The following is a 27,240-nucleotide window of genomic DNA, read 5'->3' as shown; positions in this document are numbered from 1 at the left end:
TGCTTGATCACCTTATCATCTCTTTCTAGGATGCTATATTAAAAGACTTTTCCCCAGACTTCTGAATTAACAACAAAGAACTCAGACCCTCTAATACTCTCTAGGAAAAAAGAAAAAGAGGCAGTTAACCAGGTAGTGCATTTAAAAGCCATTATTAGCTGTGGTGACAAGAGAGTCATTTTGCACTATTTTGAATTTAATATCAACAACTTTTAACCAGTTTCTGATACAGAAACACGAGAGCCAGGCTGGGCATCTGACAGATGGTGGCACAAATGCAAAGAAAGACAGAAGAGAAGCGACAGCCACTTGTCATTATATCTTTTCATGGAATGCTAGAGATTGACTTTAATGATCTGAATACTGTACATAAATTCAGTTCTTTTAAAGGTGCATGCACCCAGTCTTAGGGAAGACTCATCTCACTCATTCTATCTTGGGATAAGACCTTATGAAATTAGCACAACCCTGTCGGCATAGCAAAAATTATTTGGTAGCTGCTTACGTAGTTTAAGAAATTCAAGAAATTCTTGCTCTGACACTGACAAAGAATCTTTAATTAAAATGGTAAGCAGGTTGTAGCTCAATGAATATACTTAGGGCATTAAACTCTCCAAAGGGAGGTGAGGTAGAATGACATTACATTTTTATAAAACCAAATGTAAGTTTGCTTAGTTTCCTTACTATGTTAAAACTGTCACATTCCTCAATAAGTAAGGTAAGCATCACACTATCATAGCACAACCTCTTTAGTTTAAACATAGGAACAAAAGAAGGCAAATAAAAAGATGTTATCACCAAAGATTCAGAAATGATATTGGAAAGAAAAGTGACTATATAGCTGAAATGTATCTATGCGATACTCACATGCACACACACACACAGCCAGATGTTAATCAAGAGATAAGAACTTACCGGAGCAAATATCACCATACACATTTACAAAAGAATTGATAATCCAACTTCCCTTTCCTGAAAGAAAATAGAGGTTGTCTCATACTAAAAATAAAGCTTCTCTGTCCACAGCACCAGCCACTTGTCCCTCTTTTTCATGAAGCAAAGAGGGGAACAGGAAAAGCAATGAGGTGGGAAAGTGAGATGTTATACCAATCAGGTAGCAGCTTCTGCCTTATTTGCAGAGAGATGGCAAAACAGTCATATTATTAGACAGTGACAACCCACAGCCGAAGTACAGCAACCTGATACCTCCCTCTGGAAAAGGCTGTCTGCTTGGCCGGGAGGTGGTTCCCGTCCTGGAGAGCGCCCACCCTGGGCTCTCTGCTCACCACTGGGGCTGCTTTGCGCAGCAGCTGCATCATGAAGAGAGCCTCATCTCCCCTGTTGCTCCCTAAGCCCCTTCCTCCCTCAAACACGGAGCTTAAAAACAAACTGGAAAAAGAAAAAGCAGCCAGGGCTCTGTGTGTTGGATGTGCGGGTGGGAAGTGGTGGTTTTATAAAATTCTTAAGAATAGATTTACATAGATTGGGTAAATGTTTACATGTTTGTTTAAAAAAAAATGCCCTCGTTTTTTACAGCAGTGCCTTGGTGCTAAACCTGATCTCCCCACTGCTCTGGGAAATTTGTACACCACCCATTCGTAATCCTAATCCTTAGGGTGAGAGTAAGGGAAGATGGGCTTTGGGGGCTCAGGCAATTGTAGAAGAAACAAGTTGCAACTTGATTGCTCATTCCTTGTAGGAGTGTTACTTAAAGGCTTCTCCTTCAGAATCTTAACACTGAAAGGTTTCAGAGTGTAATGTCACCTGGGTCTGCTACACCGCGGCCTCCTCAGGAAGGAGCTGAGCTTGACTCATTTAAGATGTTGAAATCCTGACATCCTGAGGCAACCTGTGTTTGAGGGATTGACACTGAATTGTGGAGAGGCTTGCCTGTGAAATACATGCTCCTCACACTGGCTTTCTTTCCGAGGGCAAGTTCTTAGCACCCTATACCATGGCAAAAGTGAAAGAAACCTGTATGCCTCTCTCCCCAGGTTCCCCACTTCACAACCTCACTGGTCAAGGACTAGTGTTAGGTTGGCCCAGGTGTATCTGCTTGGTCTTCTGGGCAGCTGGTGATGGCCTAGCGGAAAGCTCACCTTGGCTAGCCAGGATTTTTCATCTGTAGTTATTAGTTCAGAATTGGCCTTGAGTCTGTTTTGGGGTCCCTCTCTCTGTCTCTAACATATATATACATGCACTACCACCACCACACAAATCGTTATCACCATCATCCCCTTACTCCCCTTCTTCATGCTCCATACACACAGCAAAAACTCAGTGGAACCGAAGGGTGGGAAGGAATCAGACAACCTGGGGTTGAACTTGACTCTTCACTTACTATATCACTTACTAGTGATATCACTTATATCACTTACTCTTCACTTACTAGACATGTAACTTTAAAAGTCCCTTAAGATCTCTGAGCCTTGTTGTCCTCTGTAAACTGGCCATACTTAACATCTCATAGAGCTGCTGGTGGAGGGATGTGGGGAACAAAAGAGAGATAACTAAGGTAGTGCTTTCAAAGCCACACTACACACTTCAACCTGGAATCCCTCCTCAGCTGCCTTCCTCCTCCCCCTCCTCCTGTGATTTGCTTGTTCCTCACACATAATGTTCCAGGGTCCTTATGAAAGCTTCAAACCTTATACCCTGTAGCCCCTTTGAAATTCTGATGGGAACCTTATTTCCCCCTCCCCTTACCCTCACCTGCCAATTGAAATATCACTGTGTTTCAAGGGGAAAAGTTAATCAAGGGAGTAAATTAAGCTTGTGAACAGACAGTTAAGCTGGAAAAAAAGCACTTAGAACCACCAGGCATTTTGTTAACACTCAGTAAGCATTTGTTGAACAAACAAACAAAGGACAGATAAAAAGAATAATGTTCCTGTGCAGAGGCCAGAGCTCTTGCTCAGTGGCTGATAAGGAGCTGGGTTGGAATACAGCTAAAGAGGTCATGTCCCAGCCATGCACCCATAGCAGGGAACCATATTAATAGTTTCTTCAGGGTGGAGAGTGAGTCATTCTCATCAGTCTTGAATATTTAGAGTCCTATTTCAAGTAAAAAAAAGTTTTGTCTTCCATGTAATAGTAGTGAGCACTCCTTGAATATGTGCTCTGTGCTAGGTACTATTCTAAATGTTTTGGGTGTATGTGTGTGTGTGTAAGTGAATTACATTATGTAGGCTTCAAAAAACTAGAAATAGTTGCTATTTTTACTCCAGTTTACTGAGGAGGGAACCAAGGCCCAAAGGGTGAAGTATCTTATCCAAAAATACATAGTCTATAATTGGTGAAGCCCAATAGGCTAAGTTCCAGGCTTGAACTTAGCTGGATGTCAGGCTCCATGCTGTTGCCCACGCCACTCTAAATGTCACATAATGCTACTTACACTTTTATTTATCCAGCCTCCAGGGTACAAGTAACCCACCAATGGATGCACAGCCCTGCAATAACTCAGTAGCTCTTCCCACTACTCAGATTCACATAGAGAGACTGGGAACACTTGGTGGGGTAGACTGAGGGTTTGCCAGATTTACAAGGCCCACGCCCAGACTCTGCTGCATTTTTTGTGGACATGGACACCTTATTTAACACCCTGGAAGATAGACAGCATGAGATTCAGTCTTGGGATTGCCAGTGGTCTGCTCAGTGACCCTGAGTGTGTTTCTTCATTTGTCCATGTCTCGGTTTTTCCCATGTTGTTTATTTTTAATATATTTTATTGTTTATGCTATTACAGTTGTTCCATTCCCCCCTCCTTTATTCCCCTCCAATCTGCACACCCCCTCCTATCCACATTCTCCCACTTTAGTTCACGTCCATGGCTTATATATATAAGTTCTTTGGCTGCTACATTTCCTATACTGTTCTTAACCTCCACCTGTCTACTTTGTACCTATCAATTATGCTTCTTATTCTCTTTACCCTTCCCCATCCCCCATCCCCCTCCCACTCCTCTGTTGATAACCCTCTAAGTGATCTCCATTTATGTAATTCTGATCCTATTCTAGTTGTTTGCATAGTTTGTTTTTATTTTTGTTATTTTTAGGTTCAGTTGTTAATAATAGCTGTGAGTTTGTTGTTAGTTTACTGTTCATAGTTTATATCTTCTTTTTCTTAGATAAGACCCTTTAACATTTCATATAATAATGAAGGGCTTGGTGATGATGAACTCCTTTAACTTGACCTTTTCTGGGAAGCACTTGATCTGCCCTTCCATTCTAAATGATAGCTTTGTGAGATAGAGTAATTTTAGATGTAGGTCCTTGCCTTTCATGACTTATGGAATACTTCTTTCCAGACCCTTCTTGCCTATAAGGTTTCTTTTGAGAAATCAGCTGAGAGTCTAATGGGAACTTCTTTGTAGGTAACTCTTTCCTTTTCTCTTGCTGCGTTTAAGATTCTTTCCTTATCTTTAATCTTGGGTAGTGTAATTATGATGTGCCTTGGTGTGTGCTTCCTGTAGTCCAACTTTTTGGGGACTCTCTGAGCTTCCTGTAAGTCTATTTCCTTTGTCAGATTGGGGCAGTTCTCCTTCATTAATTACTAAAATAAATTTTCAATTTCTTGCTCTTCCTCTTCTCCTTCTGGCCCCCCTATGATTTGGATGTTGGAACATTTAAAGTTGTCCTGGAGGTTTCTAAGCCTCTTCTTATTTTTTTTGAATTCTTGTTTCTTCATTCTGTTCCAGTTGAATGTTCATTTGTTCCTTCTGCTTCAAGCCATTGATTTGAGTTCTGGTTTCTTTCCCCTCATTTTCCTGTACATTTTCCCTGTACAGGTTTCATTTCCCTGTACATTTTCCTTTATTTCACTTTTCATAGCCTTCACTTTTTCTTCTATTTTTTGACAATACTCAATGATTTGTGTGAGCAACCTGATTAGAATGTTTTGAACTGTGCTTCTGGTAGGTTGCCTATCTCTTCATCACTTAGTTGTATTTTTTTTCTGTAAATTTGGTCTTTTCTTCCATTTGGGCCATTTTTTTAATCTTCACATCTGTTACATCGTAAGGGGTGGAGCCTTAGGTGTTCACTAGGGCAGGGCAACCCACTTTGTTGATGCTGTATGTGGGGGAGGGGGTCTGAGAGGGAACAATGCAGCTTGTTCAGCTCTCTGCCAGCTTTCAGTCACACCCCTGCTACCCACAATCAAATTGAGCCCTTGTGATGTTAATTCCAAAGTGAGTGGGTTGTTGTGCATTCTAGGACCCTATGGGTTTCTCCAACAAACTCTCCTGTGAGGCTAGGAGTTTCTCTCACTGCCTCAAGCTACACAGGTTTTTTCAGTCAGAGGTTTTGAGGCTTTATTTCCCCACAGCAGAACCCTGGGTTGCTCGGTCTATCTCACTCCCCAGTTGTTCCTCCTGGTTTATCTGCATGCAAATGTGGGACCACCCTGTCTGCCAGTGGCTGCCTTGCCACAAGTCCTCTATGTCCAGCTGCCCACCTCCATCCCTCCTACCGGGCTGGATCAATGTTTCTTGTTTAACACTTTGATTGTTTGAATTCCATACAGTTTGATTTTCTGGTTGTTTTTTTTTTTTTTTTTTTTTTTGCTTTTAGATTTGTTGTTGCCCTTCCTTTGGTTGTGGGAGGATGCACAGTGTGATTACTTATGCTTCCATCTTGGCCGGAAGTTCCAGTTTTCCCCATGTTTAAGTTGAAGGGTTTTCACTGAACAATCTCTGAAGGATATTTTGGGTCAACTTTGACTAAATAAGGTTCTAAGACTAGTGCAATTCCATTCTGCTGTTTGGGTTAGGTTTTCCTGTCTCACATTTTGTTCCAGAGAAAGCATTAGCATGCTCCATGTCTTTCCTGCTACCACCCTACCACCATTATCTCCCACCTGGACACTGCAATTGACCCCAACAGGTCTCCCTGCATTTACTTTTACCCGTAGAAATCATTCTCTGTATGTTATCCAAATTGAGTTGGTTAATGTATAAATTAGACAATATCACTCATCTAAGAAATACATTCCAATAGTTTTCCAGTAGGTTTAAAGTAAACTCCAACTCTTAACCATGCCTTCAAAGCCTTATATGATGTGACTGCATCTACCTGGTTCCAACCCTCTACCTCCATAGTGGTTAACCACACTGGCCTTCTATGCCTTTGCACTTGCTTTTCCTTCCTCCTGGACCACCATTTCCCTTGATTTTGGCTACTGTCTTTTCCTTTGTCGTTCAATCCTCTACTATCTACCCAGACCACATAACCTAAAAAAACAAAAACCAAAAAGCAAAAAACCTTTCTCTGCCCAATCACTGCCTTTCACATTACCCTGTGTTTAGCTGCTGTTGTTGGTTGTAGCTTATTCACTTGTTCATTTAATTATTGCTTGTCTTCCTTCACTAGAAAATTTCCTCTAGGAAAGTAGGAATCTTGTTTGTTTTGCATAATACCATATCTTCAGTGTTTAAGAGAATACTTGGAACATAGTTAATGCTTAATAACATCTCATAAACAAATGAAGCAATCAACACACAGAAAATGAGTCTTGAAACAGGCAAAGAGACCTACATTATTAAAGGAGCTTAGTCTTAAAATGCAGGGAAGGTGAACAAGAATGATTGGTTCATTCACCTTTCTGGACACAGACTGTTTTTACTTTCTTATTCAGGGTTAAAATAAGGAAGGTTTCATCATATTGATTTAAGTGCAGGACATGTCAAAGATAGTGGGGAGTTCCTGTTGTAAATCATACAGACCAAATATTTTATAAGAGCTTGGGTTCCCAAGGTTCAGTTCACTGGGGCACATATAGACAGGTGGTACTTGTACATCTGACTGTACATATATAGTATATATAGTGTTGTCAGCTAGCTACTTAGATTGTTTTACCCTCCAATTTGTCAGACAGTTCAGAAAGGTAGCTACCACCCTCTATCATGCCATTGGAACTGACAAAAATAATTTGCTATTATTTGATGGCTCTTATTTGAAAAATGATTTTAGCATTAAGCCCTAAAAATAACATTTGTCCATTATTAGACTATTAAAAATAGAAGTACAGTGTTTTCTAGGTTGAGTATTTATAGAGAAGGTTAAGTAGATTAAAATAATCTGTGAGTCTCTGAAAACCTCATTAGCAATGCTAATTTCCAATACAGTCAGATCTTCAAATCTGATCTTTCAAATGAACATGGCCTTCAGGCAACTTTAAATGAATTTTTTTTCTCTGAACTATAAAGCTTTTCTCCCCTTTGGTGGACACACCTCCTGGTAAATGCCATAGTTCCTTTCTGTTACAGCCTCTATTTCTAAACATGTGGCCTCTCGTAAGGGGTCCTTTTAGGACTCTCTCTGCTTAAGGGTTGGACAGTGGGAGGCCTAGCTTTCTAAGCATCTGTCAAAGACTGAGAGGAAAATTCCAGCACCACGAGGATCCCTCCATTGCTGTGGGAGAAGGGAGGTAATTGAAGACAAAGAGACTACTCTGACCACACTAATAAATGACCAGTAGAGTTAGCTAAGGATCTTCCATTTTGCTGCAAAAAACAATTTCAACTCTTTCAAGCTCTAGCAATGAGAGCACTTACATTCAATCCACTTATGGAACAAGCCTGAAACCTTTAATGGTGTCTTCCTGGCTCTGACTGAGCACAACTCCTAGCAGGGTAAAATGCAATTTATTTTCATTTAGGTAGGTAGGATATATAGAGTCAGGGTCAAACTTTCTAGGCTTCATTTCTTTTATTTCCCTCATAGGAGAAAGAATATTTTTCTCCAACTCTGTCTCTTTTCTTTCTCAAATACCTCATAAGATAGAATAGTATCAGTATCATTTGAAAATTTATTAGATTATTAGCTTTCTCAGTACAGTTCAAGGCTTCCTGAAAGAACCTGAACATAAAGGGGACCTTTGTGGAAACAAGAGAAGCTAAGATGTGTTATGGAATTAGATTTGAGGAATGTTAGGGTATTGGGCGGAAATTTAGCCCTGCATGGGCAGAAATGGGAGACAAAATCATTGTTAAAATAGCAAACCAAAAATGTTCAAGACACATTCTGTGGAGACCATGAATCTAAGGTCTTCAAGCACAGTTTATATATATATATTTTATCTCCGTGTCCTCAACACAGAGCAAAGTCCCTGGCACAAAGCAGACAAGCAAAGAGGATTTGCTGAACTAGGGATAGACAGACACATTTGTAGGCAGAATGTATAAAGTTGAGGCCACTCCCCTTTAGGCAGACATTGTGCTGGGCAGCTTCCGTTTGTCTCTCTAGATCCCCTTTCCCATATTCTTTGTGGGATTCTCAAAAGGCTGACCTAGGGAACACAAACACATCACCACATGGGACCATATCAGATGACTTACCTCAAACCTTCCTGCCACAGGAAGCATCTAGGTGGGAGGTGCAGCCAATGGGAAATACTCTGCTAGGAGATCAGAGGTTAGGAGGAAACCAAGGTCTGGGTATTCATTCTCTTTGTCCCTACTAAAGGGTCTGCAAATTGGTTACATCTCTCTAGTGAAGGCCATAGGCTCTGTGAAGTTGCCTTCTCCACAGGGTTTCTCTGTCTGTCTTTCTTCCCCAACTTGATTCTTCAGGTGTAGGGTGGTAACAGCTCCTCTGGGTTACTATCCCAAGGTACTGGACATGCTCTACCCCTTCGTACTTTACTTAAACCCTGCCCTCCCTTTTTAGTGTGTCCCTTTTTCTATTCCCTGAATTTAAGTTTGAATGTGCCAGTTCTTTCCTACCTGACTGCCCAAAACAGGTGAGTTTGAGTTCCATGTCTATCCCTTACTACTTATGTTATCTTGTCACATGCCCTCACCTATAAAATTGGGTACTTGTAGCAAACATCTGACATATAACAATAATGGTGATAATTCTAATCTTGATAGTGACACTCTTTGTCAGCTTCTGTTTGCTTTATAAAGATAACACGTGGCTCTTTGATTTTTCCTGGATGGAAGAGCTTCTCCTGTTTTAAAAAAGAAGGGAAAACCCACATCCTGTTCAGAAAGATTTAGCAGTTTCCCCCCTCATTGGAATACGAGAGAGTACAGAAAAACATTGAGGCATATGACTTGAAGCAAATATTTGTTTAAAATGGTTTTGAGTGTTGGCATTTCTGAATATTCATACTACACTGATCAGTCTACTTACAGCAGGTCTGTGGGAAGTTGCTTCTTTCTGACAATTGGTGGAGAGTGATTTATGGATTCCCAGATGTCCATCAGTAATTCTCCTGGACCTCAGGCAAAAAGTCCAGAATTATTACATGCTGATTAACCTTCTGCTTTCATTCCTGCTCTAATTAAATATTGCAAACCAATGGGGGGCTGAGCATCTTTAAAAACTCCCTTTGTATCTGAAAAAGACTTTGGCTCTGGAGAGAAGGGGACTTGGATTTTGTGTATGTCAGCCAAAGGTGGGGGCCCATGGTCTCAATAGGGAAGAACAGTTCTCAGATATGAGAATTTTATTAATCTCCTACATGAAAGGACAATAATTCATTAACCTAAAATTCCATAAAACAATTGTTTAGGGAGTGTGTGCTATATGCCAGGTATGTGCTAAGTTCTGTGGACATAGCAGAGAAAAATATAAACACAGTCCCTGTCCAAAAGGAACTTAGGATGTTTCTGACATAAATACTACCAGGGTCTGTTGTATAATAACGTCATTACATATTTGTTGAATTATTGAATGAATAATACTGAATTACTATGATGTATTTCTTAATTATAAAGGTAAACATGTGAATATATTATAGTCTCACAATTTTTTAAATGTAAAATATGAACATAAAATAAATATTTTACATATATATATGTACTAGAATACAAATGGCACATTCCAATGACCAAATCATCTCACATCCCAGTATAATAAAAATTAAAAATTATCTTTAATATCCTAGAATTTAAGCTGAACACCATGAATTCCATAGAAATGCTCCTTGGCACACAAAGGGGTGGGGAGATGGTGCTAGGGGCCCCACACCCTTCTCTGCTTCGCCTCACACCACTGAAATCTACTGTTTACTATCCTGTATTTCAGGCTGCTGTACATGATGGTACTTGAACAGAAAGTTTATGTCTTAAATAAAAAGAATGGAGAACCACTGATCTAACAGAGGAATATGGTCATTGTAATTTCCTGCAGAACATCTTTCTGATACTAATAATAGTGCTAATACTTATTCCTGGGTATTATTAGCCTAAGCTCCATTCATGCATTATCTCATTTGATTATTATTCAACCCAGTCACTTGGAATCTATTGTTATCTTCAGTTTACAGTGAGAAAGCTAAGGTTTACTGTTGTTCAGTAATTGTCCACATTTGCACAACTAAAAGCAGCTAGAGTTAGGGTTCGAACCTAGGTTGTGTGACTCCAAAGTCCAGGCTGTAAATCTCTGTATTACCAGCCTTGCTCTTGTGTGCAAGTTTAGCATTTACCAGGTGGGCAGCTGGACGCCACCTCTCTGATAGATCTTATAGTTACTTGGAAAGCAAAAGCCATGATGTATTTCAGTTGCATATTTTTTGGTGATTACATCTGCTGTTCTGGTGTAAGGAGTTAAAAGTGGTTCCACCATAAAACTGAGCAGTGGAATCAGTCTTTCCACTGTCTTGCATAGTTGCCAATATTCAATAGGTATAGTTGCATAGTTGCTTTGCATTCAATAGGTACTAAATAAGTCTTTGCTAAATAGCTAAGGAGGAGAAAATGAATGAACTTTATTAAATTCCTATTTATAATTCTAATAAAAAAGCAAAGACATAGCTCCCTGTTTTTTTTATAATAGAGAGAGCTCTATCAGCAAATAGATGGCTTATAATTTTGGCTGTTTCTGACACATATATTTCTTAAAGATTGATGTCAAATCAGAGATGACTAGTTGTTATTATGACTAAGGATAAAGACTTTATGTCAGAAAAAAAACCCTAGAATCTATTTTTATGTGAAACTTGTAATGAGAGTAAGAGAAGGAAAGAATAGAGCCCATTTTCAGTATCTTGCCCAGTACACTGAGAAATGAATAGTAAATCTGATCAAGAGTTTCATGACTTTCTCATGGATCATATCTCCATGAAGGGAGGTGTCATATCCAATTATATGTACTTGTGTGACCCTTCTAGCCTTTCTAAACTTCAGTTTCATCATTTATAAAATGGGAGTGATAATTCTGAGTTATATAAATAACAAAGGTCTGATAGTAATTATAACAGCATGTGACATGCATTCTCTCTCCCTGCTAATGCTTAAGGCAAGATAGATTTAAGAATCAGACACTTACAAAATGGCTTTTTGGTTTGCCATTTCTTCCCCCAAAATTGTGTTAAAATCCCTCTGCTACACAAACATGCCTCCAAAACCCAGACCAAATTATGTCTCTTAATAAAACTGGATATAGGTGGGAAAGAGGATAAAAGTCTTTTTCTCCCCTTTGAGTTTACAGACTGAAGAATTTTTAAAATGTTCAGGTGTTTTCATGGAGCTCCAAGGACTCAAGTCCTGGTCTGTTTAGTTATGATTCCATCTGAAGATATTCTGCCCACTCAGCTCCCAGCTCCAATTTTAGGGATGTATGTGGTGATGATGCTATATCCCAAGAGAATGGAGTTAGTCAAAATGAGCCGGGGTATTTTCATTTGAAGGCTGGGAGCCCTCAAATCTTTGGAAAACCTCTCTCTTTTGCCTGTGTCTGTCTATGCTAAAGGTGTCTCTGGATTTCTATGATAAGAGATTTGGCCATTTGGCTTAAAGCAAATGTATCTTTTTTTAGCCAATGAAATCCATTTAGCCAATCCATTTGGTCAATAAAACCTCTATAGTTTTACTAGCAAAAAAAAAAAAAATTCCTCCTATCTGTAGGATGTTTCCTGCATTTTCAATCTACATTTTTCCAAACCCTTGGATTCATTCAGGGCTACAAGGAGTGGTGGTGCAGCCTCAGCTACCTCCCAGGGCAGCTGTGATGCCAACAAGAGACAGCTCCTGGGAAAGTACTGTGAGAAGTAAAATTTGCGATACTAAACAGAGTTTCTGTTAATCTCTGTATTCAGTGTCTCCCTCCATAAACGTAAGATACAAACATTCTTCCTGTGACAGGTGATCATTTATTACTGCAGGCCTGCTTAGAACAGTTCAAAATGCCACGTGCACTCTCACAGAGAGAAGCCAGTTTTCTCATTCAGCTGTGCGTCTATTTTTAAAATAGAATCCTTTACCAGTGTCTTCCTTAAAATGTTAGTTCTTTCTTAAACCATCTCCAAGTTGTTAAATGATACAAATTAAGAGAGTGAATCTGAAGAACAGGACATTCTGATATTTGCAGAATGTCACTTATCTCAGTGCCAAGAGCAACCTCTTTCCTCTTGCCTCTGAAAAGTGTGGAGACAGAAACTCCATTTAAAAGGACAAAACACGACTTGTTCTGGCCTTAGTTGTCATCTAAGGAGAGTGTGCCTTAGCCTCTGGTTAGAGGGAAAATGTCCACCTTTTCTGTTATAGCACCACAATCTGTGGATCAAAACTACTTAGCAGCCTAGTTCTCAAACCTTGCTGCACATGTGGGGGATCAAAGCCAGTTAGCAACATGTGTCTCAAACCCAGCTGCACATCCAAATCACCTGGGCAACTTATAAAAACCCAATTGCCAGTTCCAAACCCTGACCACCTGAATGACAAGCCAGGAGGCTCACAACTCCTCCTCGTTGTGAATTTGACAAGGCACAAGTGCATGAGGCTGGTGCTTAGATGAAGTTACAGTTAACAAGGCAACCATGGCTTGTCACATAAGGTGAGTTCCATATTCAACTGAGTAAGAAGGTGAGTAAGAAGAGGAGTCTCATCTACAGGGAGAAAGGCTGCCTTCTGGAATCTGTGTCATGGAAGTAGAAGAGGATAATGAGCCCATATGGCTACCTCTCCTTCTCACATATCTGTTGTGTTTTGGGTTTTCCTCTTCTAGTAAGCATGCTCTCACAAAAACAAGAGGAGAACCCTGGCTGGTGTGGGTCAGTGGTTTGAGCACTGGCCTACCAACCCAGAGGTCTTGGTTCAATTTCCAGTCAGGACACATGTCTGTTTGCAAGCCGGGTCCCTTGCTGGGGGTGTGCGAGAGGCAACTGATCCATGTTTCTCTTGCACGTCAATGTCTCTCTTCCTCTTCTCCCTCCATGACTCATATTTATGTGCCAGGCCCTTGTCTGAACTCTTTATATGAATTGACTAATTTCACCTTCCTCAAAATATAACTAACTAGAAAAGCAAAGTCAAAAGACCAACAGAAACACACCTTGAACTATTTCCTAGAATCAGGTTGGATTGTGCTGCCTTGCCTGGAACCAGTCCCAACTCTTCCCAAGTGAGTTCATTAGCTCTGCTGCTCTGCATACCACCAGTAGCTTAGGCAATTCTGTCTTAGGTTATCCTCCCTTAGGTTATCCTCTCCAGGGACTCTCCTTCATCTGGAGAAGAAGGATATAAGTGCTACTAGTTTATTTGGAAGGTGATTCCAAAAAAAGAAAGTAGGGGATTGCAACAGGAAAGTGAAGGGAGGTAACAAAAATATAATGGAGCTAACAAAAGATATATGAATGAGCAGTTTACCACGGGGTGTAAAAGCTGGTGCATTTACCCTCCAACTCCCTGCCCTTCTTGGATACTGCAAGCATTAAATCCTCTACATTTCCTGCCTATACTGCTTGACAGCCCAAGGTCCTCAGGCTGAGAGACCAGGTCACAACAGAAAGATGCTGAAGACCTGTGTGAGAGCCCTGAGTGCTTGGGGGAGAGGTATGGGTACACTCCCATGGCAGGGAGTGCTACAGGTACCTTTGGAAGGCCTGTACCACAGCAGGAAAAAAGAAAAGGGAAGGAAACCATAACATTTTTTAAAACCATGACTTTTTCATGAGTGCTCTAAGGAAAGATTTAGGTTGGTTCTGGCTCTACTTCTTCTGCATGATTTCTTTCTTGGTGCTTGTTTTGTTTTTAAAAGGCTCGGTGCTTCATGTAACAGAGGCTTCTCTCTCCAGCCATTTGTATCCATGCCTCAGCCCCTTTGCTTAAGCGGTTCCCTCTGATAGAATGCCTTCATGTTCTTTCTGGATAACCATGACCCTACTGGTTCTTCAAAGATGACATAAATTCTCACTGCCATCCATTTTAGTTTTTTCTTGTATTAACCCCATTTCTTTCTCTCCAGGTCATAGTTGGCCATCTTCATGTTTGTATCCCCCTTTAACCCAGCATTTTGCAAGGGAGAGGTGCTGAATAAATGGATGGATAGACCAATTCTGAATACAGCAGTTCCCTCTTATCCACAATTTCACTTTCTGCAGTTTTAGTTACCCGTGGTCAACCATGGTCCCAAAATAGTAAATAAAAAATTACAGAAATAAACAATTCATAAATTTTAAACTGTACACCATTCTCAAGAGTGCAACATCTCATGAGTCCTTTTCTGATCCACCTAGGATGTGAATCATTCCTTTGTCCAGTATATCCACACTGTACACGTATATGCTAATGACAAGTGTGCTTATTTTACTTAATAATGGTCTCAAAAGCTAGCAATTTGGGCATGCCAAAATAAGTCATAAAGTTCTCCCTTTTATTAAAAAGTTGAGTATAGTGCAATATTTTCAGAGAGAGACACATTCATATAACTTTTATCACAGTACATTGTTATCATTATTCCACTTTACTATCAATTATTGTTGTTACTCTCTTAATGTGCCTAGAGTACAAATTAGACTTTTTCATAGGCATGCATGTATGGGAAAAACATAATATGTATAGGGTTCAGTACTCTCTGTGGTTTCAGGCATCTACTGGGGGTCTTGGAAAGTACACCCTGTGGATAAGGGGGAGACTACTACAAATAGATGTCAAGCTTCTTACATATGATTTTTCAAACCCTGGACATATGACTGTGTAAGGAAAATATTGTTCTTCCTTGCACATTTAAAAATTTTTGTTAATTTATTCAGTATTATTGGTTTCTAGTGTATTTCTCTCCTTCATAAGTACCATATTAGCTTTATTGCAATGAGGGTTCACATACATGTTAACAGTGAGGTGGTACAGGTGAGTTCAAAGATCCACTAGAAACTGGCATTATTGAGGACAAAAAAAAAGCGATTTGTTGGCTCTGCTGGATAGAGTAAACAGTTTCACAAATTGTATTCCATTTTTGGAAGAAAATCTCCACATTTTCTTTGTCAAAAACCCCGTTTCCTATTAGGGTCTTATCATTCGGTTTTTGAACTCCTATTCATCCTCCAGAACCCAGATCACTTGTCACCTCTGTAAAGAGGCAAAACAAAAAGAAGCTGACATTTGAGGAATACTTACTCCTTTGCCTACACTGTGTGAAGCACTCCAATTATATTCTTTTATTTTCTTTCCCTGGCAATGCTGCAATGCAGAAATTCACCTCAGGCTCATTTGCCAAAAAAGGAAAGTAGAATGAAGTAAAAACTTAAAAACCTAATATGTGATAAAATCAATATTTGAATACAAGTCTCTCAAAAAGCACAGTGCACACACTTTCTGCCAGTGCTTACATATAATTCTTTGTATAATAAAAAATTTTTAAAGTACATATGTCATTACTCAGGGTCCTAATACATTCTTACATTCTTATTCAATAAACCTGTTAGTTGAATATTACCAACTACATTTTACAGAGACAGAAAGGTTTGGGGTTGGTTTTTTTTTTTTTTGCCTCCATTTTCTGTTCTTCTACAATGGCTCACATATGTCAGTTACAACATCTGTGTTAATATTTCACAATTATGTGCTTACATTTCTATCTTCTTTTTTTTAAGATTTTATTTATTTATTTATCTTTAGAGGGGAAGGAGAGAGGGAGAGAAACATCAATGTATGGTTGCCTTTTGTGCGTCCCCTGCTGGTAGTTAGCCTGCAAGGAACCGGCCTGCAACCCAGGCATGTGCCCTGACTGGGAATCGAACCGCGATTGTCTGGTTCGGCATTTCTATCTTCTAAACATGAATATTAATTTCTATGAGGACAGGGTTTCTATTATAGTGTGTATATGCATTTGCATCCTCAATGTATGAGTAAATGAATGAAAGTGTGGAATGAATGAACAAACAAATTCACCCTGCACTCTAATTTATAATGTAAAAATAAATCAGTACCTTGAAAAAGTCCATAATTTATGTGACAAACTAATCTTTGACAAAATAGGTTATGAAATACTTAATATTCTGAGCATAGTCAGACCATCTAGAATGTATTTATTGTATTTATTATTTCAGGTCACTTATATCTCTACCTCCTTGATACCTAGTGATGTGTCAAGGTTTTGGATTCCAACAATCTGACTATTATCTGTCTCTGGATATTGGCAAGAATCAGAAAACAATCAGGCAAAGAATGTGTCACCAAGGTTCCATACACTAAAGATTATGCACCTAACTCAGACTAGAGGCTCCCTGACCCTTAGTTAGAGCATAATTACTCTTATTTTATGAACAGTCTTAATACAGTTGTTTTTTCTAAGATGACAACACAGAAGAAGAAGCCAAGTAAAATGGAACAGACTGTCAGAGGCAGACACACTTAGAGCCTGTGGGAGAAGAGAGAGTACAGACATAATAAAAAGCACATAAATAAGAACTTGAATGCCTACCATTCTCAGAAAATTTAATGTAAAGAAACAAAACCTGCTTTGCTTCCTGGGCTCTGAGGAGGTCATTGCATTATGGCAAAGAACAACATTGTCAAAAATGATGAAAATATCAATTCTATTTTAAAACAAGGACATGAAAATATATACTTTTAAAGAATGCAACATCATGGATGGAACTGGAAAGCATTATGCTGAGTGAAATAAGCCAGGCGGTGAAAGACAAATACCATATGATATCACCGTTAACAGGGATCTAAACAAAACAAACAAGCAAGCAAAATATGACCAAAGACACTGAAATAGGGAACAGGCTGACAGGGTCCAGAGGGGAGAGGGGAGGGAATCATAGGGGAAAAGGGAATGGACTCACATGAACAAGTATAAAGGCCACATGGACAATAACTAAGGGTGGGGGGTGGAAATGGGAGGGAGGTGGGGAGCATGGGGCGGGGGGCAGGCAGGGTTGGGAATATAAGACAGAAAGCTGTACTTGAACAAGAATTAAATTAAAAAATATTTTAAAAAAAGAATGACATGTTGAAAATAGTTACAATCTTTTTATAAAAAAAACTAAAATTTTGCTTCTTAAATGGCAACTTCAACTATTGAAAATCATGGCCATTAAGTAAGAATTGTTCCCTAGGGTTTCCAGAGATTGCTGAAGTTTCACAGCCCTGAGATGATACCAGCCCTGGTAATATGCAGAGTGTGCGTAAGTGCTAAGAATTATTGGGTATCTCACAATTAAATTCCACTTGAAATCCCAGGACACTGACTATATCTTAGAGAACTATAGCTTTAGCAATTTGAGGACCTTTCAATTGTTTTCCACCTGTATGCACTATAGAGCAGAACAATATGTTGGTTTATGACATACAAATTATTGATACAATTCTCTCAGTATAGTGAGTAGTGGAGTTGTTATTATTCTCACCATGGTTCCCCTTATTGTATTTTTTTTCTTTTAACAATTCTTTATTGCACCAATGATGTTATAGCTTCCTACATGAAATAATAAAGGTAAAAAGAAAAAATACACCCACAGTCCTATTACCCTAGCCTTGCCAACACATCAATTTTTTGCATTTTTATATGCCTTCCAGTTATTGCTCATCTATGTGGTAAATTAATTGCAAAAAAATGAACTTCTTATTCCTTTTTCTATATCCGCTCTCATTCAATGTGACTTTGTAGCTCTTCTTATGCAAGAAGTAGACTCCTTGAACCTGGGCTCACCTTGCATCTTCCTTTGGCTAACAGAATGTAGCAGAAGTGAACTTGTGCCTGTTTTGAGTCTAGGTCTCAAATTGCCTTGCAGTTTCCATTCTCCTTCTTGGAACTTTTTCAAGCAAGTATGAGGATAAGCTTGGAAGAGCCTACTGAATGACACTGAAAAAGACACATGGTATAGTCACCCCCATTGCCCAACCAACAGCCAAAAGACCACTGAACATGTTGATGAGGTTGTCTAGTCAGTATCTGGATGACTTGACAGCTGATTACAGGCACAAGAGCAAGCCCTAATGATTGCTAGCAAGTCTGCTTATCCAAAGAGCAACAGGAAGTAATAAATGTCTATTTTGTAAGCATTGAATTTTATGTGGTTTATTATGCAGCAATAGCTGACACAATATGCATGCATATAGTTGGCCTAGTGGAACTCATGTCATAAATCATTCTGGTTAATCGCTAATATGTCATATGATGGATATACAATAACTCATTTAACTGTTCCCTCTATGTTGGATATTTAAACTACCTATAGGTAGGAGAAACAATGATGCAATGCACCAGGCATATATTGTTTGTTTCCTAATTTACTGTAGTGACTCACAGAACTCTATTACTTAGTATACTGGTTTGTTATAAAGAATATGTTAAAGGATTCAAATAAACAGACACATGAAGACTTAACATAGGAATAGTCTCGAGCAAAGGAGCTTCTATCCCTGCGGAATTGGGGTATGACACCCTCTCAATGTGTGGATGCACTCATAAACCCAGAAGCTCCTTAAACAGCACCATTTAGGAGTATTTATGGAGATTTCATCACTCAGGTATGATGGATTATTAACTCAATCCCCAGCCATTCTATACTCTAAAGAGGCTGAGGCTGAGCTGAAAGTTACAAGCTTCTAATCAAGGTTTGGCCTTCCTGGCAACCAAGACCAGCCCCCATATTGAGTGTCTCAGAGCTACCAAGAGTTGCCTCCTAACAACAGAAGGCTTTTGTTACCCAGAAAATTCCAAGGGATTTAGGAGCTCAGTAAAAGTTGTTCTCATCACCCCCCATCACTCAGGAATTTACATGGTTTTAAGATCTCTGTATCAGGAACTGGGGGAGAAGAAGAAACATCAATTTCTTGTGATAATCACAGTATCACAGGCTATATATATATAAGCATACAGACAACATTATATCTGAAGAAACCAGTGTTTAGAAGGAATTATGGATTTACTCACCTTCCATTTCTTGAGGTGAGAAGTACTGAAAGAATCAGTGTTCTACAACAGTAGAATTGGCCCAGACCTTGAATATCAGAAATCTTCAGTCTGGTTGTTACCACACACCAGTACGTGGCAAGGATTAAGTGGGTGTGTAAGAACTAGCTAATGAACTTGTTTAATATACAGGCTCTCAAGCCACGTAATCAGGGATTCTGATTCAGTAGCTCTGGAATTGGCTGCAGGAATCCGTATATTTTAAGATTTCCCCCAGGAGATTCTGACATAGTCTGTTTAGCAAACCACTGCTTTATTTTCTTCCCTCATCTTTTTATGTGGGAGATCAAGACAAGATGTATTAAATGAGAAGCTCAAAACTCCTCAGGAAGTCAATCCATAGCTGAGCTCGGACTAGAACCCAAGTCCTGGGATTCTGAGACACGGCTCCATATGGCTTCCAACTGGGACAGTTATGCCGAGTTCATCAAAGTACAGAAATGTGCTAGAACTTTTGTTTTAAGAATTTACTTTTCTTCCTGAGGCCAGCCTCTATTTCATCCTAGTTGATACACTGGGGAAATAATTGATGTGAATACATCTTTTATTTTTTACTGAGACATGTCCTCTGAACCATAACTAAAGTAACGGACTTTCAGACAAGTTGAAATATACCAAGAAATGGTTTATTTTGTATGTCCATATAAAGCTTACTGTTAGCTTTTTTAAAAAGCAGTAAATAAAATCAAGGTAATAGATACTTTTAAATTGTATTTTTCCTTGGGGCTTTGTAATACTTTAAGATAAAGCACTCAGCTCTCTATATAACTCATCTTTTCAAACATATAGCATGAGACTTTTTTCATCTTCTGAATTCAAGATTTGGGAGGACACCTTTCTGTCATAAAGTCCTTCAAAAATATTGCCTTCAAAATAGATATACGTAACAGGTATATTTATTTTGGTAGAACTGGAAGGCTTATCTGAAAATGGTTTCAAATAAATTTAGAAGTTAAATTCAAGCTTAAATCAACTAAACTTTTTTTATGGACACAAAAGAAAAATTTCAGTTCAAGTAAATTGTCTAAAGTATTAAGCTTTATGTGGCTTAGCAATAAAAGTAATTACTGGTATAATGATTAAAAGCCTGATGCTTGAGAAGACAGAGGTCTGAATGCCTTTCCACTTACAATAATGTGGCCATAGACAATAAAGTCTTCTCTAAGCCTTAACATCTTCATCCACATAATGGGGATAATTACAGTACAATTTTGTTGAACACTGAACATTTACTATATAACAAGATACATTAAGGACTCTGTTGCCATTATTTTGTTCAGTACTTATAACAACTCCATTGTTATAAGATAACATTTTATAGATATAGACACTGAGGCTCAGAGAGGTTAAATAACCTGTCCAGGTCACATTTTATAGATATAGACACTGAGGCTCAGAGAGGTTAAATAACCTGTCCAGGTCACATAGGATAGGTAGTAAGGGCTAAAGCCTGAATTTTGAACCAAAGCAGGCTAATCCCAGAGCCTAAGCTTGTATGAAGGGGATCACCCCCATTCCCCTCACAAAAAAGGAATTATCCTCTAGAGGGTGGTCCCCTTGTAGTACAGGCTTCCTCCACTAGGTCAGTGTCCTAGGAACCCATCTGTATCCATGTACCAGCTGGCATTGTTGTGAGAGGCTAGATTGAGGTTCAGTGAATTTTTTTGAACACTCAATACATTTGTCCATTTCATGATGGGTGATTTACGAGCGCACCTTCCTACACCACGGTGAGTGTTCAGCAGCTTTTGACCAAAAACGTCATGGTCCTTGTGCCTCACCCTCCTTATTTGCCCAGTCTTGCCCCTAGCAATTTTTTGCATTACCAGATTTTTAACAAAATTCCTCAAAGGGAAAGGTTTTGCCAAAGTGGAAAAGCAGAAACAAAAAATAACAGAAACACTAAAAGGCATCACAACTGACAAGTTCAAAAACTGTTTTGAGCAGTGGGGAAAAAAGTCTTCATAGGTGCTTGGCATCAAATGGAGAATACTTCAAAGGTGGCTGAAGTTTAAACATGTAAGAATAAATACACAAATTTTTAATAAATAGATTCTGGGTTTTTTTTGGTCCCCTCTTGTAGCAGCTAGGCTAGAGTAAACAGCTCTTTATGTAGTTGCTATAAGGATTAAATAAAATATTCTCTAAGTGCTTAGAAATATGCTTCGGCGTAGTCACAGTTCAGAAATGGTGGCTCTGACACCATTTTGGGGACAGAGGGACACCTTGACACACATAGTTAGGTGAGGCATCCTCTGTTGGGCTATAAGCTGCTTTATCTTCTTCTGTTCTCTTTTAAATAACGTCAATTGTGATCTACAAAATACAGAAACATACAAAGAACAAATTTCACTGAGTTCTACAATTCATGTGACCACTCTTTTATTGAAGAGTATATTCTTCTAGTCTTTTCTCTCTACAAATGAGTATTTGTTCATTTCCCTCCAAAATGAAAATTACCTTATAAATAGAGTTAATCCTGACTTTTCTACTAATGATTGTATTATAAGCATTCTCCCCATTCTATGTACTATTCTGTGGAAACAGGATTTTTTATATCAGCACAAAATTTCATTTTATAAATTGTGTGTAAACTGTAGGCAGACTCTGCCCTTTCTCCTTCCTCCTCCCTAACAGGGTAGATGGAGTATGATTGGGATCAGGCACATACACTAGCAAAGAGAATCACTGGGTTAAAAATGTGCACACAGGGTCTAGTTTTCTCTCTGCCCCCTCCCTTAATTTGGCTTAAGGAGGAAGAAGACCATAATTATGTACAATTTTTCCTTTGTGTTCTCTCTTTTAATTGGACAAAACATGATGTAATGAGATTTTATTTGGGACTTATGAAGAATAGAAAAGAAAATTCTTCTACCTAAGCATGATGTTCAGTATAACTTATCAATATGCCCCATCTTTCCAAAATGCCCCAAATTGTCAAAAAGATTGTTAACATCAGGTACATTTTTTGATGTCTGTTAATAGAGTAATTACAAGCTTGTCCTGGGGCACTGATATATTAAAATCAGACAACTTGCCCTAACTGGTGTGACTCAGTTGGGCATTGTCCTACTGACTGAAGGGTCCCTGGTTTGATTCCAGGGCACATGCCTGGGTTGTTGTTTGGTCCCACTGGGATGTGTAGAAGAAGAAAGCAAGTGATGTCTCTCACTCACATCCATATCTCCCCCCTTTCTTCCTCCCAACCCTTGTCTCTAAAAATAAACACATGAAATCTTTCTAAAAATCAGACAACTCAAACTAGCTTTTTTAAAAAATAAATAAATATATATTTTGAGCACTATGGTTTTCTTATCTGACACAAAGACATCCAAGGTAATAGTATTATATTACCTCAGAGGTAAGAATTATCATAAAATGATAATAATAATTGTGGTTGAGCCATTACTATTTGCTAAATGTTTTACACAATTTTCTCACTTAATGTATCAATGAACTGATAAGGTAGGAATTTGTTCACATTTTGTAAAAGAGGAAATGAAAGTTGGAAGTCGTCATATGACTGGTCAAAGGCAACAAGGGCAGCGGGTTGTGGAGCCAGGATTGCAATGAAGACTTGTTGGCCTTCAGAGCAACACTGCTCTACATCTCCAGCAGCACCCCACACCCAAGCTGGGGTGGGGTTTTCTGGTGCATTAGGTGATTCTTCATGAAAACAACAACAATGTTTTATTTTAGAATAGTTTTAAATTTACAGGAAAGTTGCAAGAATATTATAGAGGTCCACACATCTCATACTTGGTTTCCCCTATTGTTGACCTCAACTAGGATGAAGCTGTCAAAACTAATGAACCAATATTGATAAATTGTTACGAGCTAAAGTTCATATTTTATTCAATTTCATTAGTTTTTAACTTTATTAAAGGGTCAGGCCAGATCCCCAACCCCCAGACTGTTAATTACCCAGTCAAGCCAGTTTCCAACCCTCTGGACTGCCTACAACTCAGTGGTCTCTACTGGCTTGGTAGCTCAAAACTTAATCAAAACTCTCTCCCACCACACACAATAGACACCTGGTGCCAGCCACAATAGCCGGTGGCCAGACCTTCCCTTCTGTACCTGGGAACAGCCTGCCCTTTACCTAACCCATTGTCCTGGCTTACATCCTGGAACCCTGAGGCACCTGCCCAGAAAAACAAAAGACTAACCCCTCCCCTACTCCCTCACAAGCCCCATGCTTTTTCTTTTAAAAACCTCACTCTTGCCTTACCCCAGTGCTGAAGTCCACTCCAACTCAGCCAGTGTTTCAGTGCAGCATCAAATAAAGGCACTTGGATAAGACCACCTGGTTCCTCCTGCCTCTATTTCTTGTGCATTTCTAACACTTACGTCTTTTCATATAGATGTTGTCATAATGAACAATCATTCTGCAACTTGCTTTCTTTAAGCAACATTAAACTTGAAATCTATGTTGATACATACAAACCTAATTCGTTAATTTATAAAAAACTCCTATGTGTTGTTTCATTTTATGAGTATGCTATGTTTATCTGTTTTTCTGATAATTGACACCTAAGTTGTTTTCTATTTTTGTTATTAAAACAATATACAATGAGCAATTTTATGTTTATTCTTGATGGAGATATATGAGTTGCTTTACAGTACATATGTATTGGAGGAATTGCTGAGTCTTTTTTCTAAGATTATTCACTTATTTATTTTTAGAGAGAGGGAAAGGGAAGGAGACAGAGAGGGAGAGAAACAGCAATGCATAGTTACCTCTCTCACACCCCCTACTGAGGACCCAGCCCACAACACAGGTATATCCCCTGACTGGGAATTGAGCTAGTGATCTTTTTGTTTGCAGACAGGTGCTCACTCCACTGAGCGACACCAGCCAGGGTGGAATTCCTGAGCCTTAAGATATGGCCATATAGTTCTTCTTTTTTTTCTAGGTATCACCAAATTCCTTTCTAGATTATATACCCCTGTCTCAGCATTGTGCATGTGTCTCATTTATGCCTAATTATTGCTTATACTTGTTACTTTCAAAAATATGCCCATCTGAATGAAAATGTTTCTCTTAATTTACAACTTTATTGATACATAACTGATGTATAATAATTTTCACATACTTAATGGGTATGAGTTGATGAATTTTGAGAGATGTAAATCAGCAGCACAATGAATATACTGAATATTTCCATTACCACCAATAGTTTCCTCACACTTCTCTGAAAATCATTTATGGACTTCTGACCCCAGATGTGGTGCACTCCAGTGATTAAATTACAGTATGTTGCAAAGGTGAAGAGATTTTGTAAATGTAATTAAGATTCCTAATGAGTTGACTTAAGGTCTTTAATCAAGTTGATTAATTTTATTAAGTTATTCAGTGGGAGGTCACCCAGATGGGCTTGATCTGTTGTTTGAACCCTTTGATAGAGGGTCTATCAAAGGAAGCTACAAAGATTTCAAAAAGCAGACTAACTCACCTGTTGTCCTTGAAGAACCGAACTGACATGTTGTGGGGAGGGGTATGGAGGAGAGAATGACAGGTTTAGGGCCTTAATCTTACAACTGCAAGGAGTTGAATATTGCAAACAACCCAGAAGCTTGAATGAGGACTCAGAGCCTCAGAAGAGTTTGCAGCCCTGATTTCAACTTGAGTGGATAATCCAGCTATCCCTGTCCCATGGAAACTGTGAGATGATCAATATGTATTGCTTTAGGTCTCTAAGTTTGTTGTAATTTATCATGCAGCAATAGAAAACTAATACACCAGACAACAATTGATCTGCTGTCTTTCACCATAGATTATTTTTTTTAAATAAATGCCATCACACAGTATATATTTTATTTTAGAGCTGGATTTTTTAATTCTGCATAATTATTGTTGAGATTCATCCCTATTGTTATGTATCAATGCTTAGTTTCTTTCTAGCTGGTGTATGGATATACCACTATACTGTCTATAGACAGTAATCTATACTGTCTATAGATTGACCTGTAAATAGACATTTGGTGGTTCCCAGGTTTTCTGGCAATTACAAATAAAACAACAAGTCTTTGTGTGACATGTGCTTTGATTTATCTTAATATGACTTTTCCTGATTACTAGTAAGATTGGTTATCTTTCCATATTTTATTGGTTACTAGGGTTATCCTCCGCTGTGAATTGTCTCTTAGTATCTTCTGCCTATTTTTTGTTGGGTTATTCATAATTTTTTCTTCACTGAATATATTTTGAATCCAAGTTCTTTGCCTATTATTGTTTTTCAACTTTAAGCTATCTTTTGTCATATGAAAATTTAAAGTTTAATAAAGTCTAAGTAATTTATATTTTTAATCTTCATCTGATGGCACTTTTTCAATGCTCATTTTAGAGAAAAAGAGAAGAAGGGAGGAAGAGAAACATCAATGTGAGAGTGAAGCACGAATTGGTTGCCTTCTGTATGTGCACGTAGTGGGGATCATAGTGTGCAGACTGGCAATAGTGCATACTGGACCAGGTATTGAACCTACAACCTAGGTATATGCCTTGACCAGGAACTGAACACACAACCTTTCCATATGGCACAACATTCCAATCAACTGAGCCACACCAGCCAGGCCTAAGTGACTTATCTTTTTAAAAAATGTTTGCTTTTATTACTTATTTTAAGAAACCACGCCAAGACCTGAGATTATAAAATATCCTTTTTTCTACTTGTTATAATAGTTTTAGTGTTTTGTTTTTAACCTTTAAGGTTTTTTAAACCTTTTTGGAGTTTACTTTTGTATACAGGGAAGTAGCAATACAATAACTTTTTTCTATAAAAAAGCCAATTTGGGGGGGAAAGGACTTGAATGAACAGACACTTCTCCAAGGAGGACATACAGAGGATCCAGAGACACATGAAGAGATGCTCAATATCGCTTGCTATCAGATGCAAATTAAAACCACAGTGAGATACCACTTTACACCAGTCAGAATGGCTATCATAAACAAAGCAATAAACAACAAATGTTGGAGAGGGTGTGGGGAAAAGGGGACTCTGGTCCACTGTTGGTGGGATTGCAGACTGGTACAACCATTATGGAAAACAATATGGAATTTTCTCAGAAAACTAAAATTGGATCTGCCTTTTGACCCAGCAAATCCACTGCTAGAATTGTATCCGAAGAACCCTAAAACACCAATCCCAAAGAACCTATGCACCCCAATGTTTATAGTAGCACAATTTACAATAGCCAAGAGTTGGAAGCAACCTAGGTGCCCGTCAGTAAATGAATGGATCAAAAAACTATGGTACATATACACAGTGGAATTCTATGCAGCAGAAAGAAAGAAGGGGCTCCTACCTTTTGCAACATCATGGATGGAACTGGAAAGCATTATGCTGAGTGAAATAAGCCAGGTGTTGAAGGACAAATACCATGTGATCTCATCTTTAACAGGAAGCTAAACAACAAAACAAACAAGCAAGCAAAATATAACCAAAGACACTGAAAAAGAGAGCAGGCTGACAGTGACCAGAGGGGAGAGGGGAGGGAATTTCAGGGGAAAGAGGGGAGGGATTTAGAGGAACATATATAAAGGATACATGGACAACAACTGAGAAGGGTGGAAATGGGAGAGAGGGGGGGGCATAGGGGTGGGATGGAATGGGTGTAATAGACAGAAAACTGTACTTGAAAAATAATTTTTAAAAAAATAAATTAAGAATGTGCATAAAAAATAAAATAAATAAAAAAGCCAATTTTCTTAACTCTATATATGAAATAATTCATCCTTACTCTACTGATTTTCAGTGTCAGATAGAGCAATTTGTATAGATGCATGAATCTATTTTTCAGCTTTCTATTCTGATGCACTGGTATATTTGATTATTACTAAACCAATGCCATGCTGTTTTAATTATAATATCTTTGCAATGAGCCTCATATGTGTTATGACATTTCCTTTTGCCTTCTCTTTAAGAATTATCTGACCTTTACTGGCTTTTGCTCCTTTAGATAAAGTTGAGAGCAAATTTACCTGAAAATTTTTGATGCGTTTTTAGGTTAGAATTGCATTGAATTTATAGACTAATTGGAAGAGAAATTGTATCTTTACAATATTCTCACCCACAAGCATACTATATCTAAC

At 38.6% G+C, this 27,240-nt stretch overlaps 1 protein-coding gene across 2 annotated transcripts in view; it reads right to left on the bottom strand.

The window, feature by feature from the left end:
• SYNPR (synaptoporin) overlaps positions 1-27,240 on the bottom strand; it is a 348,200-nt gene that overhangs the window by 180,555 nt on the left and 140,405 nt on the right. The window contains exon 1 of one of the 2 annotated variants that reach the window (XM_037040861.1): positions 916-1,206. The exons of the other annotated variant lie outside the window; for it this stretch is intronic. Within the exon in view, the coding sequence (XP_036896756.1) occupies positions 916-939 (24 nt within the window). The 5' untranslated portion in view covers positions 940-1,206. Of the gene's footprint in view, positions 1-915; positions 1,207-27,240 lie in introns of those variants that run through there. 2 annotated transcript variants of the gene reach the window in all.

The sequence above is a fragment of the Sturnira hondurensis genome, unplaced genomic scaffold (assembly GCF_014824575.4).
Source record: "Sturnira hondurensis isolate 20B ecotype Veracruz unplaced genomic scaffold, ASM1482457v3 Scaffold0002840, whole genome shotgun sequence".
NCBI classification, from domain to species: Eukaryota; Metazoa; Chordata; class Mammalia; order Chiroptera; family Phyllostomidae; genus Sturnira; species Sturnira hondurensis.
Note: the sequence above shows the minus strand (reverse complement) of the source record. Positions and strands in the feature narration are given on the sequence as shown.